At 40.0% G+C, this 20,355-nt stretch overlaps 1 protein-coding gene across 2 annotated transcripts in view; it reads left to right on the top strand.

Annotated features, from left to right (window-relative positions):
* Positions 1 to 20,355, top strand: part of ABTB3 (ankyrin repeat and BTB domain containing 3) — a 182,110-nt gene that overhangs the window by 100,086 nt on the left and 61,669 nt on the right. Inside the window, exon 2 of one of the 2 annotated variants that reach the window (XM_075602253.1) lies at positions 944 to 1,093. The exons of the other annotated variant lie outside the window; for it this stretch is intronic. Coding sequence (XP_075458368.1) covers positions 944 to 1,093 — 150 coding nt within the window. The remainder of the gene's footprint in view (positions 1 to 943; positions 1,094 to 20,355) is intronic. 2 annotated transcript variants of the gene reach the window in all.

Consider the following 20,355-nt stretch of genomic DNA (forward strand, 5'->3'; position numbering starts at 1 on the left):
TGAGGTCTACACGGCTGCCAAAAGTTTAACTATTGGTACAATTCTAAGAGGCTTGTTCTATATAAGATGCAGCGGCCGATTGGGCTGTTTTCGGCCAATGCCCCATTAAAGCCACCATTGACCCCTTTGGCTGATAAGGACTAAGCTGTTCTAAAATGTTCGTTTGATCACCTTTTCATAAAAATAAAAATGCCATTCGAACTATGCAAACAATAGGAATGTGATATGAAGAAAGGCTGGTGGTATTTAGGGTTCCTCCCACATAAGTAAAATACTTCCTTCCTAATATTATACTTTAAAATCTGGATATAATTTCCAATGGTAGTTTTCTTTAGTGTTTAGTAGTTGTATCCCGGGGACTAGAACAAACGGTGCTTTGGTCATATATGCGCTTGTGTTCTGGATGGATGGACTGTCCAAGAGAAACTGAAAGCAAAAACCCGTCAGACTTCTGATTTAGTCTGTGCTACACAAGTTAACATTTTGTACAGCCATGTCATTGTGTTGATTAGCTTAACACAGTGGTTCTCAACGTCAGACCTCAAGCCCCCCCAAACGGGTCAGGTTTTGAGGATGTCCCAGCTTCACGACTGAGCCACTGATTGAGCCACCTGTGCTGAAGCTGGTTTACCCTCAAATCCTGACCTGTTGAGGGGGTCTTGAGGACTGAAGTTAAGAACCCCTGGCTTAACACATTTATAAGAGTACTAACATTTTGCACTATAATAGTTCACTTGCAGAAAGAGCCTTAACTAAAAGAGTATGGTTATTGTATATAAATGGTTACTTTAGTTGCAGTACTAAGAACCCCTCAGTTGTGTTTCTGACTGAGAGCTGCTCAGCATTGCAATGGCTTTGCCATCTTTAATTGCTCCCAGAGGTTATTTTTCTTGGTAAGCTTCGGAATACAGTGTTCTTATTTGTTTTGGTTTTGTATTTTCAGGAGTCCTCTGCCTTCCAGACAGTTTGAACCTCCATAGAGAGCAGCAAAGGCCCAATAAACCAGGTGATGTACAGATGTTTAGCCAATCAGAACTGAGGACTATAGAGCAGTCTTTGCTTGCCACACGTGTGGGAAGTATTGCTGAGCTCAGTAAGTACAAACCAGTCCATATACTTTCCTTTCTTTTCCAACATTGGATAGCTACATTTTCTGTAGGAGACAACCATGGTAACGATAATATATAGTGAAAAAGTGATATAAGACAGGGGTTATCAACTCCAGTCCTCAAGATCTCACAACAGGTCAGGTTTTCGGGATATCACTGCTTCAGCACAGATGGTTTAATCAGTGGCTCAGTCAAAATGAGCCACTGATTGAGCCACATGTGCTGAAGCAGGGATAAAACAACACAAGAATTGTTTGCTCAGCTTTCATAAAAATGTGGAAATGTATATTGGGAGGTGCTCAAGGTGGATATGGTTAAAGGACCAATTTCAAAAAGAGAACAAAATCCCTTTAATTGGCACAGAGCTCCCAAGTACCAGGTTATTAATGAGTTAACGTATCACTGAACTTTTAATGTGTAACTTAAAAGAGGGTTTAAGGCAACAAAGTAGCATACAGTGCCATTATAGTGTTAAAGAACTATGCAATATTAATATGATCACTGAATGCAGACGCTCCATCTATTTTCAATTTACACACAAGGTCACCCATTTTATTGTATCACATTAATCACGTCACTTATTTATTGTTGTTGCGCACCTTTTCTTTGTCACCTTTGTCACAACAAAGTAGCATACTGTGCCATTATAGTGTTAAAGAACTATGCAATATTTATATGATCACTGAATGATAGTAATATATCTAGGAGTAGCATATGTCGTCAGCTAACTGATATCTGATTAACCCCTGTGTGTGCTCATATGTGTCTGCAAGTGTGCTCAACAGGATACAGTAACTCAAGTACAATATATGCAGGTAAATAGGGTTAATCATGATTGTTTCTCAATGTTGGGTTGTAATTGTATCAAATGTGTTACAGTCCTGCACTAGGGATAGTGTAGCAGAAACATGCTTTGAGTTACTGTATCCTGTTGAGCACACTTGCAGACACATATTAGAAGCCGTGTTACAGGATATCAGCACACAATGGGCATAATCAGATATCAGTTAGCAGACGACATATGCTACTCCTAGATAAATAACTATTATTCAGTTATCCCATAAATATTGCCTAGTTCTTAAACACTATATGGCACAGTATGCTAATTTGGTGCCTAAAACCCTCTTTCAAATTACACAATAAAAGTTAAGTGATAAGTAATTAATTAACTAACTCATTAATCAGCTAGGTAGTTGGGAGTTCTGTGCCAATTAAAGGGATTTATTTCTCTTTTTCAATTTTTTTGTCCTCTGAAGCAGGGATATCTTGAAAACCAGACCTGTTGGGGGGTCTTGAGGACAGGAGTTGAGAACCCCTGAGAGAAGGCAAGCGTAAATACTTACTTAAATACCCATTAAGTGATTATATGTTTACCAAACCAGACGAATAAACAAACTGCGCTGTATACTCTTAGTGAATGAATAAAATGAATACAGCCCTGTATGAGAGATGCTGCTCTAAGAACATCTGCAAATAGTAGAACAGAAGAGCCAGAGCACAAGCTGACAGAGAACAGTATATAAAACAAAGATAAAGAAATATAGTGTAATATGTATATACACAGAGAGGAACCTCCCCTCCCCCACTGCCTGGTGCTACCTCCCTCTATATACAAGCAGGACTATATTTATTTTATATTTGTTTCATCTATCCTGCGAGCTTGTGCTCTGGATCTTCTGTTTAACAATAATGTATGCATTACATTTCAGGCCAGCGTGCAGTATTTATGGCACTGCAGCAGAGATGAGTGAACCTGTCATGGTTACAGCATATTGATTTGCAGCTAATATGAAAGGAATACATTATATCCTTACAGTACCAGGGATGGACTTCATGTGTTCAAAAAACATACCCAATGTATAAAGAGAATTTGGAAATATCACACTGTACATTATTTATTTTGTTTGCAGTGGAGTTGTAGTAGATTGTAATATGCAACTTTTTTTTAGAACATACTGTAAGTAAACTAAAATAGGTCCACTTTTCACCTCCGGGGCCATGGTCCAAAATACAGCGCTGAGCCGCGCTGACGCTCATGCTCTCCTGCTCAAGCAGGAGCTTTTTTGTGTCCTGGCATGAGCGTCAGCGAGCGCGCTTGTGAGGCGGGTGGGAGGCGAGGTGGAGCTAGCGCGCCACATCACGGCGCCGACGTCACAGAGTGCCATTGGCTTTTTCCGGTCACATGACCGGCCCTCCGCTTCCCTCAGTGCGAAAAAAATTAAATCATCTGTCGGCTGCAATTCCACACGCCTGCGGAAGCGTCTACCAAAGCCCCACACATGCCGGATGCAGGAGGTAAGTTTCCTGGCTCAGCGCTGTATTTTGTACCATGGCCCCGGCCTAGCAGCATTACAGCTCAGCTTTCTTCCAACACGGTCTGTTTCTGGGGTGAGCGCAATCTGAAATCTAAATAGCCACTCTGATCCCACCACTGATACTCATCATTTTCCTTTAATGGCAATTGACCTGGACATTACCAGGAGACACCTGCTGCTAAAGTAGTCTTTCTCCCCAGGTCCCAGGATAAGTAGCTTCTAATACCATTGCCAACAGTTATTAACACAGTTGTGCTATGATATTTAAGATTATGAATTCATTTTTCATATAATAGAGAAAATAATCGTTTTCATCTTTTACATCAGTTTGACATTCATATATTGTGTTTCTTATTCTGTCAAAGACTGCCCCTTATAAAGCAACCATGCTGTATAACAATTATAACATCAGGGGGTATCTTTATATTTTAACTACTTAGCCTGGAAAAATACCAATACACATAGTAATAGAAATAAGACAAGCCTGGCATGGTGAACGTGGTTTCTTATGGCCCTATTCACTACTATCTATGCTGTGAAGCCATCTTCATACTGTATCATGTTAAATAGGGACCTATGAGAAGAAAAAGAAATAGGCATATTTATTTCAATAACATACCCCCAACTATATCTATTTATCAGGTTCTGTACATATTCTCTATGTCCTGAATCTTATAAAGTGTGTGTGTGTGTGTGTGTGTGTGTGTCTGCGTGCGTGCGTGCGTGTGTGAGTGTGTGTGTGTGTATATATATATATATAGTGAATAGATTGAACAAGGCACTCCGTCAGGTAGATGAGGGTGGGTGCAAATCCTATATGAAACAAATAAGTAATACGATACCGTATGAGCGAATATCAGAGGCAGCACTCCATGAGGTTGTCAAAAAAAATATTATATTCAGTGAGACATAATAACCAACGTTTCGGTCCTCCACACGGGACCTTTCTCAAGGTGATGACCTTGAGAAAGGTCCCGTGTGGAGGACCGAAACGTTGGTTATTATGTCTCACTGAATATAATATTTTTTTTGACAACCTCATGGAGTGCTGCCTCTGATATTCGCTCATACGGTATCGTATATATATATATATATATATATATATATATATATATATATTGTAATTGCTAAAATATCTCCATAGGCAGTGCTCACTGGTTTACATCTCTGCTACAGATTAATTTAAATATACCTATTTCCATGTGACAAATGTTAAAGGGTGTGAATTAATGTAGGTGCTATCCTCTCTAGCAACAGAATAAGAACAAGTTTTTAAGATAGAACAAAATATTTATTTTCAATGGAAATAGAACCCAATCATTAAAGCTTCCTGATTAGCTGAGAAGCTGAGCTACAGTACCAACATCTCTAATGATTGATGACTCCAAAATAGTACAGAAGTATGTTCCTTATTGGAAGGGATGTGTCAACGCATACATTTGTACCTCAAGCCCAGTTTATCTCTCCTTGAGCCTCCTTCCTGTTAGGTATTTTAGAACCACTATAAGCCTTTGATTGGAAGTTGACATTTGCGGCAGAATTTTCATGTGCAGAAATAGCACAGGAAAAATCAATACCTATCCCTTGATGCTCTTTCTTAATATAATCTTACTTTTAATAAGAGGTTATACAGCAGATCACACGTACAGTATAATTTAAATATTTTCAGCTATTTCTAATCTCCAGAGTCATCTCAATTGACCAAATATAAATGAGACTTTTATATCTTGGAATTCACTAATATGTCGTCTAAATTTAACATAGGTTGAACTTGATAGACATTTGTATTTTTCTCAACATCGTCTACTATGTAACTATGTAATTATGTAATTACACACACAGCACCCCCTTTTTATTGCTTTATTATACGTTTTTGTGAAATCACACATTTCCTTGTCACTTTTTCATTAAACTCTCTTCTTTCTTGGTAAGTCCTTTTCTAACATGTGACACCCGGTATCATTTGACATTGTTTGTTCTCCTCGACTGTAGCTATAAATTGCCCGAAAACTGACCATGTCAGTTATCACCATTATGCATCTTCGAGCCACGTTATACTGTCAATGTGCTGCAATCCCTTCCTTTCTATTGTGGAAGAATCTACAATATGTAATACAGAGACATTTCTGCAGGCCCTTCCAATGCTGATGAATGTGATCACCCTCATTGTATACTTGGATAATATGATAATCAGAAAAGCTGAGCACAGATTCATCTGCCCTCAAGCAACAGCTGTTTTAAGTCAAATGCTGTCAGCCCCTGAGTGAAGTCCAAAACATAGTCAGAGAGAATGGCTTTCATTAATTTGTTTATTTTCCTTCCTATTTGATTCATCGGAGCTGTGTTTTGTAAAGAAACACGGAATAAAGGCTTGGCCGTAGTGTTCATAGATAACAGATGACCTAGCAAAGCATCAGTCCATGGGAGATGACCTCAACCCATCGTTTTTAAAGGGGGCACTGCATGTTCCAGCATAAATTGATTTACTAGCAGTTAATGGTTGGAGACCTTCCTTATATGTTACAAAAATGTGATATGTCTCATTGGTCAACATGACATATCTTCAGACACAAACATCACATAATCATCTGTGGGCTCTCTACCCATTCCAAATGGAGTTATGAACATGCTACCCACTCCACTGCTTCTTTTTCAAGCAGCCATCCCCCATATTAAAAAAAATGTCACATCCCATCCACCGTATTGCAAAGACTCCCCACCCCAGTTCCCGAGAATTAGAATTTACTGATGGGCACCTTTTGTTTTCTAGAAATACTGTAGTATGGCCACTGGGGTGAACAGTAGAAGTTGATGACATTGTGGCTTTCTATTGGCTGACAGAAAAGGGATGACCTCAGTGGATATATTGTTCTCCTCCTTCTTACTAAAATCTCATGAGGGAAGGACTGGGACAAAACCATTAAAAAAACACTATATTTATCAAAGGAGAACGAATTTCATTGAAATCAATTGTACTTTTCCATTTGCTAATTCTGGTGCAATTTTCTTGCACTGAGTTTCCCTCAGCTTTGCAGCTGGAGACTTTAGTATATAACCCCCTTAAAATCATAATATCTGCCAATCCAGGATCTCTCAATGGTTGGAATAACGCAGATCAGCTCTGGGGGACCCCATGGTCCTAGTAATGTCAAGCAGCAGTGATTGCTATAGTCAATCTGCTGGGCTATAGTTTGGTTACTGCCTTTTGTTTCCCACATTAAACATGGCAGCTGTGATAAGGTAAATGTTATCTGTCTATAATGCTCTATATTTATACTATTTATAGTATATCAGATTATGTAATGAAGGTCAGTGCTGTTACAGGTAATGTGTGTTCTATTATTTGACAGTATTTCAAATTGTATTTCAAAAGTGTTGGAACAATGCTTTAACAATATGTTTTTTTTCCATAAGAGCACCAATTCTTTAGTAACTGAATTTGTCCTTGCAATAGCTGCATCAGGATTTCTACCTTCGTTTTTAAGATTTGAACTGTAATTTTATTAATGATTATTTTCTCTTTTTTTAACTCATTGTTACTATTTTCCTTGCATAATTTTCCAGTGAATCACATGCTCTTGATGCAGTCAGTTATCAAATTAACAGGTACTACTGTACTTGCCAAGTGCAGAATCAGTTTTTAGTATACTAGACGTTCAAACTTAGCCACAATTATGATTGAGCTTGTTAATAAGGTTCTGGTTCAATCTTTGAAATGGGAGATCTCAGTTTGAGACCAAGGACCACTTCCTTGAGACCATGAATAAACCTGTGTAATTACTCATGTATACACCAAGCTATTAGATGTATGTATATCTTTATTTATATACTGTAGGGCCATTAATTGACATAGCGCTTCACAGTAGTAATATACATGACAATCATATAAATAACAAATAATACAAATAATAGATCATGGGAATTAGATGATATTCCCCTGCAGTAAAAGCAAATATCCACTATGGATATATCATTATACCAGTAACAATATACACTTGCAAGCTGCCTTTCACTCCGTAATAGCTCCTCTTGATAATTACTTTTCTCCTAAATAGCATACAGTAAAATATATAACAACCAAGAGTCAGTTTCCCCAATAATGCCCAAACATCGCTACAGTTGAGTCTGTGCTATACAATTCAGGTGATAAAGTCCATTTCAGGATAAATTATTTATTTATTTATCAAATGTTTTACCAGGAAGTAACACATTGAGAGTTACCTCTCGTTTTCAAGTATGTCCTGGGCATAGATTTAAGATGACAAATAATACATGGTTACAAATACAGTTACATAAGTGAAAAGGGTATACATTATATACAAGGCATATTAGAGATAATATATTATAGGTGTATGTAACAGTTACAGACCAGATTAAAATGTGGGTTAGCTTTAGTTTTGAAAGAACTTAGACTGGTGCTGGCTGTGAGAGTCTCCGGTAGGATGTGCCAGTTGTGGGGTGCACGGTAAGAGAAGGAGAAGCGGCCAGATACTTTGCTGAACCTTGGGACCATGAACAGACTTCTGGAGTCAGATCTCAGATGAGAAGTGCTGCATGTGGTAGGGGTGAGGAGATTGTTCGGATAGATGGGTAGCTTGCCCAGAAAGTATTTGAAGGCAAGACAGGAAAGATGAGCTTTGCGCCTAGACTCTAGTGATGACCAATCTAGTTCTTTGAGCATTTCACAGTGATGTGTGTTGTAGTTACATTGGAAAACAAAACGGCATATTGAATTGTAGAGGGTTTCATGTTTGCTAAGGTGAGTTTGGGGTGCTGAGCCGTATACTATGTCCCTATAGTTGATAATTGGCATTAGCATCTGCTGTGCGATACGCTTTCTGACCAGCAGACGTAGGGAGGATTTGTTCCTGTAAAGTACATGTAGTTTGGCATAGGTTTTGGCTGTCAGGGTATCAATGTGCATCCAGAATGTTAAATGGGGGTCAAACCATAAGCCCAAGTATATAAAACTAGTAACAGTAGTTAAGGTGGTGTTAGTGTTGGTTCTGATCTTGAGCTCAGTCATTGGGAGCTTTAAAAATGTTGCCTTGGTCACAAATACCATTGTTACAGTCTTGTCAGTGTTTAAAAACAGTTTGTTTTCCTGTGCTGGAGGTGATGTGGTCAAAGAGGAGACATAGCCCACATTTGGTGGTCATGCCCAGAGATCCAGAGGTTCTGGACCATGGTTCAGACACTACTCTATGAAACCTTGGGGCTGGAAATCCCCTTGGACCCTCTGACTTATGTGCTGGGAAAATCAATAGAAGACCTCCCCATACCACTAAATAGGTTGATCTCCTGTATCTTGACAGCCGCTAGGTGCTCAATTGCAGCGGCATGGAAGCAGATAAAAGCACCCTCCAAAAGCACAGTCATTAAAAGAATAAACACAGTCATGAACATGGAAAGGCTCACAGCCATGCTAAAGCAGAAAATGCTTCAATTTTATAAGACCTGGATTTGACTTTTATAATCTGCAGTCATGTGCCTATGACACACTGTCAATGGTACAAGGTTACCATTCTCTGTATTTCTGCTACAAGTCTCCAATAAAGGAAAAAGATTGTTTTAAAAAAAAAACAGTTTGTTTTGGGAAATCCAATTTTAAGTCTCAAAAAGTCAGATTGAAGTATGTGTTCAAGGTCAGAGAGGCTATGGCTGAGTGCATATAAGATTGTGTCGTCTGTATACATGTGTATTGAAGCTCCCTTACAAGTTATAGGAAGATCATTGATGAACACTGAGAAGAGTAGGTACCCCAGAACAGAGCCTTGCGGGACACCACAGATGATATCTAAGGCTTAGTCCATAGAGACTGAAGCCGTGCAGAGCCGCGCTGAGGCTGAGGGAAAGCAGTGCTTTCCCTGGCCCGTCCGTGGGCGTGTCTGGGGGGCGGGCCAGTGACGTCACGGAGCTGGTTCGCCCTCATTGGGCGAACCGCTCACGTGACCGGCCCTGCGCTCCGGCGAGCTCAAAAACAAAAGATTTCTTAAGACACACGCTTCCGCAGGCTCTCATTACGGCTGCAGGGGCTCAGTGCCGAGCAGCAGCGCGCTTCAGCATGGGTCAGCGCCTAAGCGCTGACCATGCCCGAGGCCTAAGGGGTTGGAGTTAGAGCCTGAGATGGACACATGTTGGAATCTACCTGATACGTAGGAATGAAACCAATTTAAAGCATGCTTCCCTATTCCAGAGCACTGGAATTTGTTAAGCAAGATAACATGATCAACAGTATCCAATGCCTTTGCAAAATCTAGGAATATTGCACAAGTGAGTTGTCCCCGTTCCATTCCACACTGGATTTCATTGCAAACTTTTAACAGGGTAGTTACGGGGGAGTGTTTGGGGCGGAAGCCAGATTGGAATTGGCTAGGGAAATTTGTCTTGGTATAGTAATCGCTTAATTGGGAGTGAACACATTTTCCCATGACTTTGGATAGTATTAGGAGAAGAGAGATTGACCTGTCATTTGAGACAGTGTTTTTGTCCCCACTTTTGAAGATTGGGACAACTCTGGCAGTTTTCCAGTTTTTAGGGATATGGCCTGCAGACAGGATAGAGTTGACTATGGAAACAATTGGGTTGGCGATGGCTGGGGCACCAAGTCGTAGGAACCTAGATTGTAGTAGGTCAGGTCCACAATGGGAGCTTAGTTTTAATTTGAGAAACACTTGTGTAATCTCCTCTTCGGATACTGGGCCAAATTGAAAATTGTGGGCAGTGTTGTGAGAGGGTGGGGCTATAGGGATACTCACAGAATGAGATTTATATTTGTGGTCTGGGATGCGTTTCGCTAATAAGTTAGTAGCACACCCCACAAAGTAATCATTGAATGCATTTGCAATGTCGGTGGGGTTTGTCAGAGTAATATCCCCCTTAGTGATGTTAATTGGTTGTTGATGGTTAGAAGGCTGGAATATATTGTTGATAACCTTCCAGAAGTTAGCTGGTTGGATGTATTCTGCAGGAGATTGTCAGCGTAATATTGTGCTTTTGCATATCTTGTTTGCCTTGTGCACATATTCCGCAGGCCTCTGTAGTGATTAAGATCCTTGGTAGTGGAGTTACTTTGTAGATTTTCCACAAGGCATCCCTGAACTGGTAGAGTGCCATAAGGTCAGTTGTAACACATGGAAGGTGCCCCGCCCGCCCCCAGTACTCTTATTCTGCATAGTGGAGCATGGGTATCACAGAGTTTTAAGAACTCGGATTGGAAATAGTCGAGTGCAGAATCAGGGTCAGGATTTAAATCGATTCTGTGCCAAGGGCAGTTGGTAAGGTCAGCCAGAAACTGTTGTGGGTTAAAGTTTCTAAATGTTCTAGTGAGGAGAACTTTAGGACTTGATTGGGGTGGTTTAATTCTCCTTACACAGTACACTATTGCATGGTCACTGAAAATGTGAGGAAGATTGCCTGCGGATTGGATTCTGCTGGGATTTGAGGAGAGAATCCAGTCTAGCAAGGAATGGTAACATTCACGGTATCCAGCATGACAAGAATGCTCTAACTAGATGTCTAATCTCTGCAGTCACAAATTACCTATATTCAGCCGCACAAAACGTTTCTCTGAAAAGACCAACACATCAGAATTCCGCACCAGTCCTTGCGTCTTAAAATAACTAGTGTCTGACACGACCTGTCAAGGAATTGGCTCTTGTATCATGTACACCAAATTGAGAAAATTTCACTGCACATCTATCATTACCCCGTGTTGGGAGCAGAATGGAATAAATGGAGCCTAGGTACAATATCTATTAAAGTTCCACTTATCTTTCGAAAGACTTTATAGTTGATTTTTTTTCCTTGTAAGATTACCATCATTTTTTGTTGTTGTAATCATTCCCAGTTACAGACCTCATTGTAAAATCGTCCTGCTGTGTTTTGATAATTTTTCATTAACGTATTAAATATGTTCTGTAATGTGAATTTTCTGATGGTATATATATATATATATATATATATATATATGTGTGTATATGTGCAGTGGTCGACAAATCACCAAAAAATCTACTCGCCGAACAAAAAAATCTACTCACCACCTAGTACCACACGTGTGCTGCTTGGGCCAAAAGAGCTCGCCACGATGTTAAATCCACTTGCCCGGGGCGTGCAAATGTATAGGTTTGTCGAACACTATATATATATATATATATAGATATAGATATAGATATAGATATAGATAGATAGATAGATAGATATACACACACATACATACATACATATGTGCTGTGTGCTGGGTGATAAGGGTGAAAGGCAGGGTTGCAGACCTGCCTAAGACATGCAAATAAGCATACAGTAATCTTTCCATTTGAGATATATATATATAGTATATGCACATGTATTTTAATGGAACAGGTGCACTGCTCTTTCCTTAGTGATGTGGGCACATCTTCTGGGGGTTGTAGTGTAGCTTGTCATTTCAAGTGAGTGTCATCCCTTGAACTAGAGCCCCAATTAAGATAAAAATTATTCCTTTAAAATTATACTTTTTATTATAATCCCCCACATCTCGATCCTTGGACCGTGTGTGTGCTGCATGTAGTATACATTGTCTCATCCTTGTTATATGCCATAGTGCCTATCTGAGTTAGGGTTTCAGCCATTCAAATGCTATTAAATGTATGCTGAAGATATCACAGAAGGTTTTACTAGGTTTAATAACTTTGCTTTAATACGTCTTCAATTGTATTATTCTAAGCATGGCTTGTGATACAAGTCAATTTATTATTCTCTGATATATGTATCATAATTAGATTTTAAGCTCTTCGAGCAGATATTTATCATGCTTACCCCATACAGGGCTGAAAATAACATGGTCCGACCCCGGTGCTAAGTCATAAGTCACCTGGTGGCCCATAAACTTAATTTAGTAAACATGGACAAAATTGTCATGTGCATTTCAGTAATAAATGGGGTTGGTACTGTATAAAAAAAAATCAGATTGCCTCTGGCCCTAGCAAACTCTGGGGAACCCTGTTAATTGCAAAGTCTGATTTAATAAATTTAAGGCCAACAAAGCGATGCTCTAGAACAGTATACATCTTTATACCAGTTACAATATACACTTACAAGCTGCCTTTTACTCTGAAAGAGATCCTATTGACTTTTCTCCATCTAAATCCTTGGACCATATTAGCTGTGTGCGCTGTATGCAGTATACGTTGTATCATCCTTGTTATTTGCCATACTACCTATCTACATGCTTAGAAATGTGGTAAAGGCCTTGCGGTCAGCAAAGGGGTTAATTGATATTTGTCTAAAACCTTTAAGTCTCAGTTATTTGGGTTCATGGACATGGACAGTTATTGGTAACCTGTGTGGCCTGCGATGGTGTTTGAAGTGGGATAACCCTGAACAAGACAAGAGCTTAGGAATAGAAATTAATAGGGTTTGTGTAAGTAATGGGTGAGATGGCAAATGTGTGAAGGTCCTCTGCCTACAGATATTAAAATGTATTTTATACTGCCGTGTGAAAAACACAGGGAAGTGTTGAAAAAGGCCAAATACTGGTTTACTGAGAAAATGTGTTTTCCGCTGAAGATCGAACGCATTTAAAAATTTCAGAAATATTTACATTTACCTTGCATTTTTTTTTAATTAAGACAATAATTTGGACTGCCATTGCTCTAGTCATACTTAATTGCCAAGACTATCTTTCTCACAACTAATAAAAATATTGATTTACACTGCATGCATCTTTGATGACAGATGCTGACCACTTTCTGTATCCCTATGTTATTCTTTACAGCTGTTCTCCATTCATTATTAGAAGAAAATATCATTAATAAACTAGTTGGAAATTCTGGTCATGTAACAAAGTATTCATTCAGTTTACAAAAGGTATTGATTCTCACCTATAATAAATCTATACAGGCGGTCCTCGGTTATCCAACGGAATCCGTTCTGGAAAAAGGGTTGGATAGTGAAACCGTTGTAAAGTGAGTCCCATGTTAATCAGTGGCAGTGAGCGCTGGATAACGCATTCAGGCGTCGAAAAACGGCCCTTAGGGTTGCATTGTAAAGCGTTGGATATGCCATTCGTTGTAAAGTGAAACGTTGGATAACAAGGACTACCTGTACTTCTCTAGAATCAATACGTCACTGTACCACATAATTAACTTACAAATCATATCACAAACATGTTCTTAGTTGATGTTTTTGACAGGACCCCAAAACCTGCTTCACCCCATTGCTACATGTTAAAAAGATTAACTGCAAACAAGGATTCTGGGTAATGAAATGCAAATGAGTACAGTGAGCATGTATGTATGGAGATACCATCAAATACCATAAGAATAAACGTATATCTTTAAGTTTAAAAAAAGGCATCCAAAAAAAGTTGAAAGCTGAGAAGACCTGCCAAAGGTTTTTAGCATGTGTAAAATGAACTTTAAACATAAATTACAATGTAGCACAAAGCCTGGAAGAATACATTGAGCTTTATTTTATGTTTGAAGATATTTCCTTTGAAGGTACAGGAAGGTTGAATGATTTCCCCAAGAACACACACATTGCAAGTGAATAAGGCAAACCCACGCTACGCCCATTCAAATCCAATCACTGTAGTCGCTCTGGCACACCTCCATGGTTTATACCAAGGGTGCTCAACTCCTGTCCTCAAGCTCCCCTCCCTCCCCCCCCCCCCCCCCAATAGATCAGGTTTTCAGGAAATCCCTGCTTCAGCACAGGTGGTTCACTTAGTGTCTGCTTCAGCACAGGTGGCTCCGAATGAGCCTTGAGCCACCTGTGCGGAAGCTGGGATATCCAGTCTTGAGGACTGGAGTTGAGAACCCCCTGCGCTAAGGCAATGATCCGTTCCTTGGGAGAACTTCATACACCTCCTGCAGATTTGTCTCTGTGCACGCATGCAAAGCTCTCCTTTGTTCCAATGTGTTGTCTCCCTCTGGAGAGTGTTTTTGCTTTGCCTGTGTTTATTTAATGACCTGTGGCAAAAGCATGTTTGTGCAGATTGTCACGCTGCTTTCCACATGCTGCACGGCTTTGCACATTTTATTTCCACCAAAACAATTAGCATTGTAATAATGTGTTTACTGCCATCTGCAGCATTTGAAGTCGTGATCTTCGTGTTTTTGAACTGGTTTCTTAACCCCTACAATGCCAGATGGGTCAGCATTGCATCCTTCTGGCTACAAAGGTGTTGACCTCTTGATTTTTTTGCTCTTTATGCTGTGTAAACATATTTGTATCCTACTTTTCTTTCTGTAGATTCCATATACTTTTCTGGCCTAATTCACTGCAATAGAAAAAAATGATGATGGAGCACTGCTGGAAAAAATAAAGGGCTGGAGGCTAATTGCAAAATTAAAAATGCTTTATTTTAGTGCATAAGTAGACAGAGCTACAGAAAAAACAGGTCCTCTAACGCGTTTCGCGCTGTCAAAGCGCTTTGTCAAAGAGTAACCACAGTGTGAAAGAATCACCCCTTTATGGATGCATGAATGAGGAAGTGGATTCGCGCCAAAAAATCCATGAATCCACTTCCTCATTCATGCATCCATAAAGGGGTGATTCTTTCACACTGACAGCGCGAAACGCGTTAGAGGACCTGTTTTTTCTGTAGCTCTGTCTACTTATGCACTAAAATAAAGCATTTTTAATTTTGCAATTAGCCTCCAGCCCTTTATTTTTTCCAGCAGTGCTCCACCATTTTTTTCTACTGTGATTCACTACTACCGGAAGGAGGCACGCTACATTGTTCCAGGACATGCATCAACCGTGAGTTATATCTCTTATCAAGAATATTTGTATATATTACTGGGCTACTTTTCTGCTCAAGCCTAGGGATATAGGTGTCTTGCTCCATTAGTGGGTGTGGGGTGGGCTTTCTTCATTGAGTGCTCATTACACACACTCACTGTGGGGTTCCTCAACCTTTATTTGTTATCCCACACTATGGCTATAAGTTGAGCATCTAAGCCTATACTGCACAAATACTCTTATTGAAGATACAATTTTTCCTGGACTATTATGCTATATGGCAATCTGACTCTGGATATTAGAAGCACCTATTGGGGATTCATTTCCCATTTTCACTAATTCCCTGCAATGTGCTTGCAGTTCCACCTGTTTTCCCACTCACAAGAGACTTGCATTTCACTAATAGAGATGTGCAAACTTTTCACAAAAGCTTGTGAACATGGTAAACCTTGCAGTTTATTTGAAAACAAAAATGGAGCAAAAAGCATATTCGGAGGTCACATGACCAAGCGGCATGTCACACTTGTTATGTGGCATTATTATTATTTGTAAACTTGTTCTTTATTTGATTGTTCTGCAAAAGGTTGGGGATACAGAAAATAAAATTGGGTAGCACAAGACATTTAAATTACAGACAATTACATACATAAATAAACCGAACAGTGACATTCTTTTTTTAATGCCTTTAACAAACAATTTGGCAAACATTCCTTTTATTTATAATCCATTGTTAAAATCCTTATGTTTACCATTATATACCAAAAAGGTGCTTACCACACCGATCCGTTTTGTATGCAATATATAGTTCCTCCCTGTTTGCAGATAGACTAGGATAGGATAAGAAAGAAATTGTGCACATAATAGTTTTACTGATATCAGTAGAGGTAGGTGTGTGTGTGTGTGTGTGTGTGTGTGTGTGTGTGTGTGTGTGTGTGTGTGTGTGTGTGTGTGTGTGTGTGTGTGTGTGTGTGTGTGTGTGTGTGTGTGTGTGTGTGTGTATTGACACTAAAACAAATTATCCCAAATATTCTCTTATTATTAATATAAAGTCAATGTGTGGAGCTTCCCTGACATGTTTTTTCTTATAAGCTGTATGAGATGTATTATTTTACTGTTTCAATAACTATCATAAATAAAGAAAAGATTGAGTTAACTGTAAGCTTCTGTGATGTAAAGATGTTCCTGGTACGTCGTGGACCTTGGCACGCCACTGGGCCTATTAACGTGTCCAGCAGGTCACACGGAAATACTAGTCTTCCAGAGGCTTATGCTTCGGCCCGATCAAAACGGTAGCAGAGTCAGAAGGGCAGTGGCGGCCAAATGGTCATTGCCAGAGCAATGACCATGGTCAGGTGGCACTTCAGTGCTGATGGACCTCCGGCGCTGAAAAGGTTTATAAATGCAGTGAAGACTTAGGGTATTTGGTTAGGCTCATTTGAACTTAGGTATACATGACCCCAGAGCCTGCCCTCTTAGTAATAACAACACAGTAAGTGGAGGAATGCAGACCACAGCTTTATTATTTTATTTACAACAAATCGCTCGAACCACATTCTACCCATAAGCCCTGTGGGTACGGGGTAGCCCCCTGTGGCACGAATCCCTGTGCCACAAGATCCCTGTGGCACGAATCCTTTTTGGCCACAAGAATTTAACTAAATTACCCTCGCTTATGAAAAAGAAAAACAGATAAGTATTTAGCTACTTAATTTGTCACATTGGATGTAGCACTGGGGCTTTTTGTCTTTTGTTATATACATGAGGTCACAATCCCAGTAGCACTTCTTTTTGGCACAAATATATATGGCATGGTGGGTTTAGGTTCTGAGCTTGCACAGGGGTTTTGTGTTTGAATCCTTTTTAACGATATGCTGTACCAGCTCACTGACCCATCCAGTGTTCTGTTAATTTTCTATGGTCCATACTTTTCCATTCTGGATAGCAAGCAATTTATGTTTCATAAAATGCATTGAGCAAACGAGAGAGAAAAAAGCCAACAAGAAATGAGTTGGAAGAAGTCGCCAGTCAAACTAGATAGTAAACAGATTGTGTGAAATATTTGAAATGCAAATTATATAAACAAAAAACATGTGGTGTTATAATACTGGAACGTTGCTGCTGTTATTGTGATTCTCTGTCAAGTGTCTGGATACAATCTATCTTGGAAAAAGTGTTTACTAAAATGTGTACTGATGGACGTATGTGTCTGATACAAAGCTATACAACTGTCTCTACTGGCACTTAACAGTTTATAGGTTCAGTCCAAACCATAGGGAGGTGATATAGGTTGCCTATATTTCAGTGTCTTTAGAAGACAAATGAGACATTTCTAAGTATTCAAAATAATATTTGAAAGCTGCAGATTATATTTTAGAATTTTTCTGCGAACATAATCCATAAAAACATCAGCGGTAACCTGCTTCACACAGACAGTATTCAGCACTCTTCAGATCTCTGTGCATATTTTGGATCTGACACGGCGGGGGTTATTCACCAGCTGCAAAACCAGGGCAAAGAAAAGAAAAAAGCAGTTACCAGATTTATCAAAGAAAAAAGTCCAGGTGCCTTCAATAGGATTCATTTTCTTTGATAAATATGGTGCCGCTGTTACTTGTATTGGTCAGGGCCCCCGTACTGTGCCCCCATACATCCACTGCTTCTAATAAATTAAGCAGCACCAGCGTTTTCTTTGATTTGTTTAATTTGTAACAATAAGGAAGAAGCTTGTCTATTCTTTGGATAATTGTAGCTGTTTCTTATTTGTGGAGGGTGTTTTCCCTTGCACAAAAACAGCTGTGCTGCACTTTGTATCCCGAGTACAAGGCAAGCTAGACCTCACTTGTGTTCTGTGAGCTAATAAAGAATCCCCTTTAGGACTGGTGCAGTGACATAGCTCTCTCGCTGCGCCTGCTGTCTGCATATGACGCCTCTGCAGCATGACTGCAGATTGAATTACAGGGTGAATATATGGGATCTCCAAGATTCAATAAAATGTGGGGGCAGATACTGTAGTGATTGTAGCTTCGTAGTATAAGGACATTGTTGGGTTTTTTTGCACAAAACTAAATGTAATTGTCTAGAAAAGGAAGGTCTATATTTCCTGCATTCTGTATTTCTCTGCACATACATTGTTTTTTCTAATTTGCTAATTTTTTGCTTAATCACTTAAAATCGTTTTATTATCATACTCGTTAAACAGTATTTCAAATTAAATGAAGCAAATGATAAACTGTCAAGTAGTAAATAAATAATAACGTTATCATAATTAACATTCCTACTGTTATCACGAGAAAGTGGTAGACAAGGGTGCCATTTCTGCGGCTAACTAACAATGTTAAGTGACAGACTTGTCAAGATCAGTCCATGTTTGTTCTTTAATCATTCACAATTCAAGGAACCTCATTCACTGATATTTCATAATTGAATGTGGCGCTGGCATCGTTGCTGTAATGCAATCCCTGTCTTTCAAGGGTCTGTAACTCCACAATGGATATTAGCATAAAAAAGGATGGAGGGCTATTTACGAGAAGGAAAAAATGGTCTAAACCTCCCACCGTACCTTGTGCGTCTGTCAGTAGCCATTTGTGAGGCTGCTTCTAAGGCTGCGTCCATAGAGGGGGGAGCCGCGCTCCTCCACGCTGACGCTGAGGCTAGTCTGCGCAATCAGGAGCGATTGCATGAACTAGCAGACGAGCCAGCGTGCGCGATCGGGAGGCGGGGGGAGGCGGGGCAATGACGTCACTTCGCCAATAGCCCGCAAAGCGCCGATGTCAAGGTCACGGCGCCGTGACGTTGACGCTGCTTCGCTCTGGAGATTTTCAGCCGACAGCGCGCTCAGAAACAGGCTCTGCTGTCGGCTGAAAATCCCTGCGCCTCGCCTGCGGACGCTCGCGGGAGCCCCCTCTCAAGACATCCTCATTGAGGATGACGGGGCTCATCGCGGAGCGTCCGCACGGCTCAGCACCGACTGTCCTTCTATGGATTCAGCCTAAAGCACTGGCATCTGCGTTTATGCGCAGTGCGTCTGGTACCGCTCCTAGCCTCATCAAGATATTTACATTGGGCAGAAAAGGGGCATGTTTAGGGGCATGTCTAAAGATTTGCCCAATCCCAGCAATTAAAAAAAAAATAGTAAATAATTCATTACGGTCCGCACAACTTTTTTTGTCCATTTTTTTTCTCCACCACCTCAGAGATGGCGGTTGTGGTTGAATATTCTCCAATACGTTAGTTTTGCCCCATACAATCATGGCAACACTTAAAGGTAATTATTGCATTTGTTCATTGAAACATACATTAGTGATAAGCACGCTGCTTATGCTAGAAGTTACAAAGAAGCGTGCCGCAGTATGTGGGTGTGAACGCTAAAACTGCCACTGGCTTTAGAGACAAGAATAGTAGTGTCTAAGAAATGACCAAGGAAGAAACTTACCAACGAAGAATAAATCTATATGTTAGTCAGTTACTTTAGATCGCTGCTTTCATGGGTATCACAACTTGCCTTATAACAATGTAATAACAGTATTATTAACATCTGTGAAACCTAGTTGGTCATTTTCACCTAAATGCATGTACAGTAGCACCTCTAAGGACCATTTACCCCACAGCTCTTAAAGGTATTGGGGCTTACGTATCATGGCAAAAGTGGAGCAATTCTGGGGAACAAAATAACAACACAGTTTGTATCAAAGAAAACAATTCCAATGCTTTCAATGGGACTTTTTAATTTGAGACACATGGTGCAGTTTGTTTGGCCTCAGAATTGCTTCTCTCTTGCCTTGATACTTACACCCCCTAGTATTTCTAAGATATACAGCAAAGCAGGGGTGCTCACTCCAGTCCTCAAGACCCCCCAACAGGTCAGGTGTTAAGGATATCCCTTCTTCAGCACAGGTGGCTCAATCAGTGGCTCAGTCTTCAACTGCACCACCTGTGCTGAGGCATGGATATCGTGAAAACTTGACCTGTTGGGGGATCTTGAGGATTGGAGGTGAGCACCCCTGTGGTTAAGGACTACCAGGGGCCCTGGTGTGGCAGGCTAAAGAGTTCAGGCTTCAGGACGATCATTCTGAGGCTTTATGAGTTCCACCTTTTTGCTATTGAGCTGAGTGTAAATGAAATTCGTCTAAGCTATTACTGCATTTCTAATAAAAGATAACGTAGCATTTGTCTTGGGCTGTGCAAAAATAGATGTACAATACATTGTACCC

The sequence above is a fragment of the Ascaphus truei genome, chromosome 5 (assembly GCF_040206685.1).
Source record: "Ascaphus truei isolate aAscTru1 chromosome 5, aAscTru1.hap1, whole genome shotgun sequence".
NCBI classification, from domain to species: Eukaryota; Metazoa; Chordata; class Amphibia; order Anura; family Ascaphidae; genus Ascaphus; species Ascaphus truei.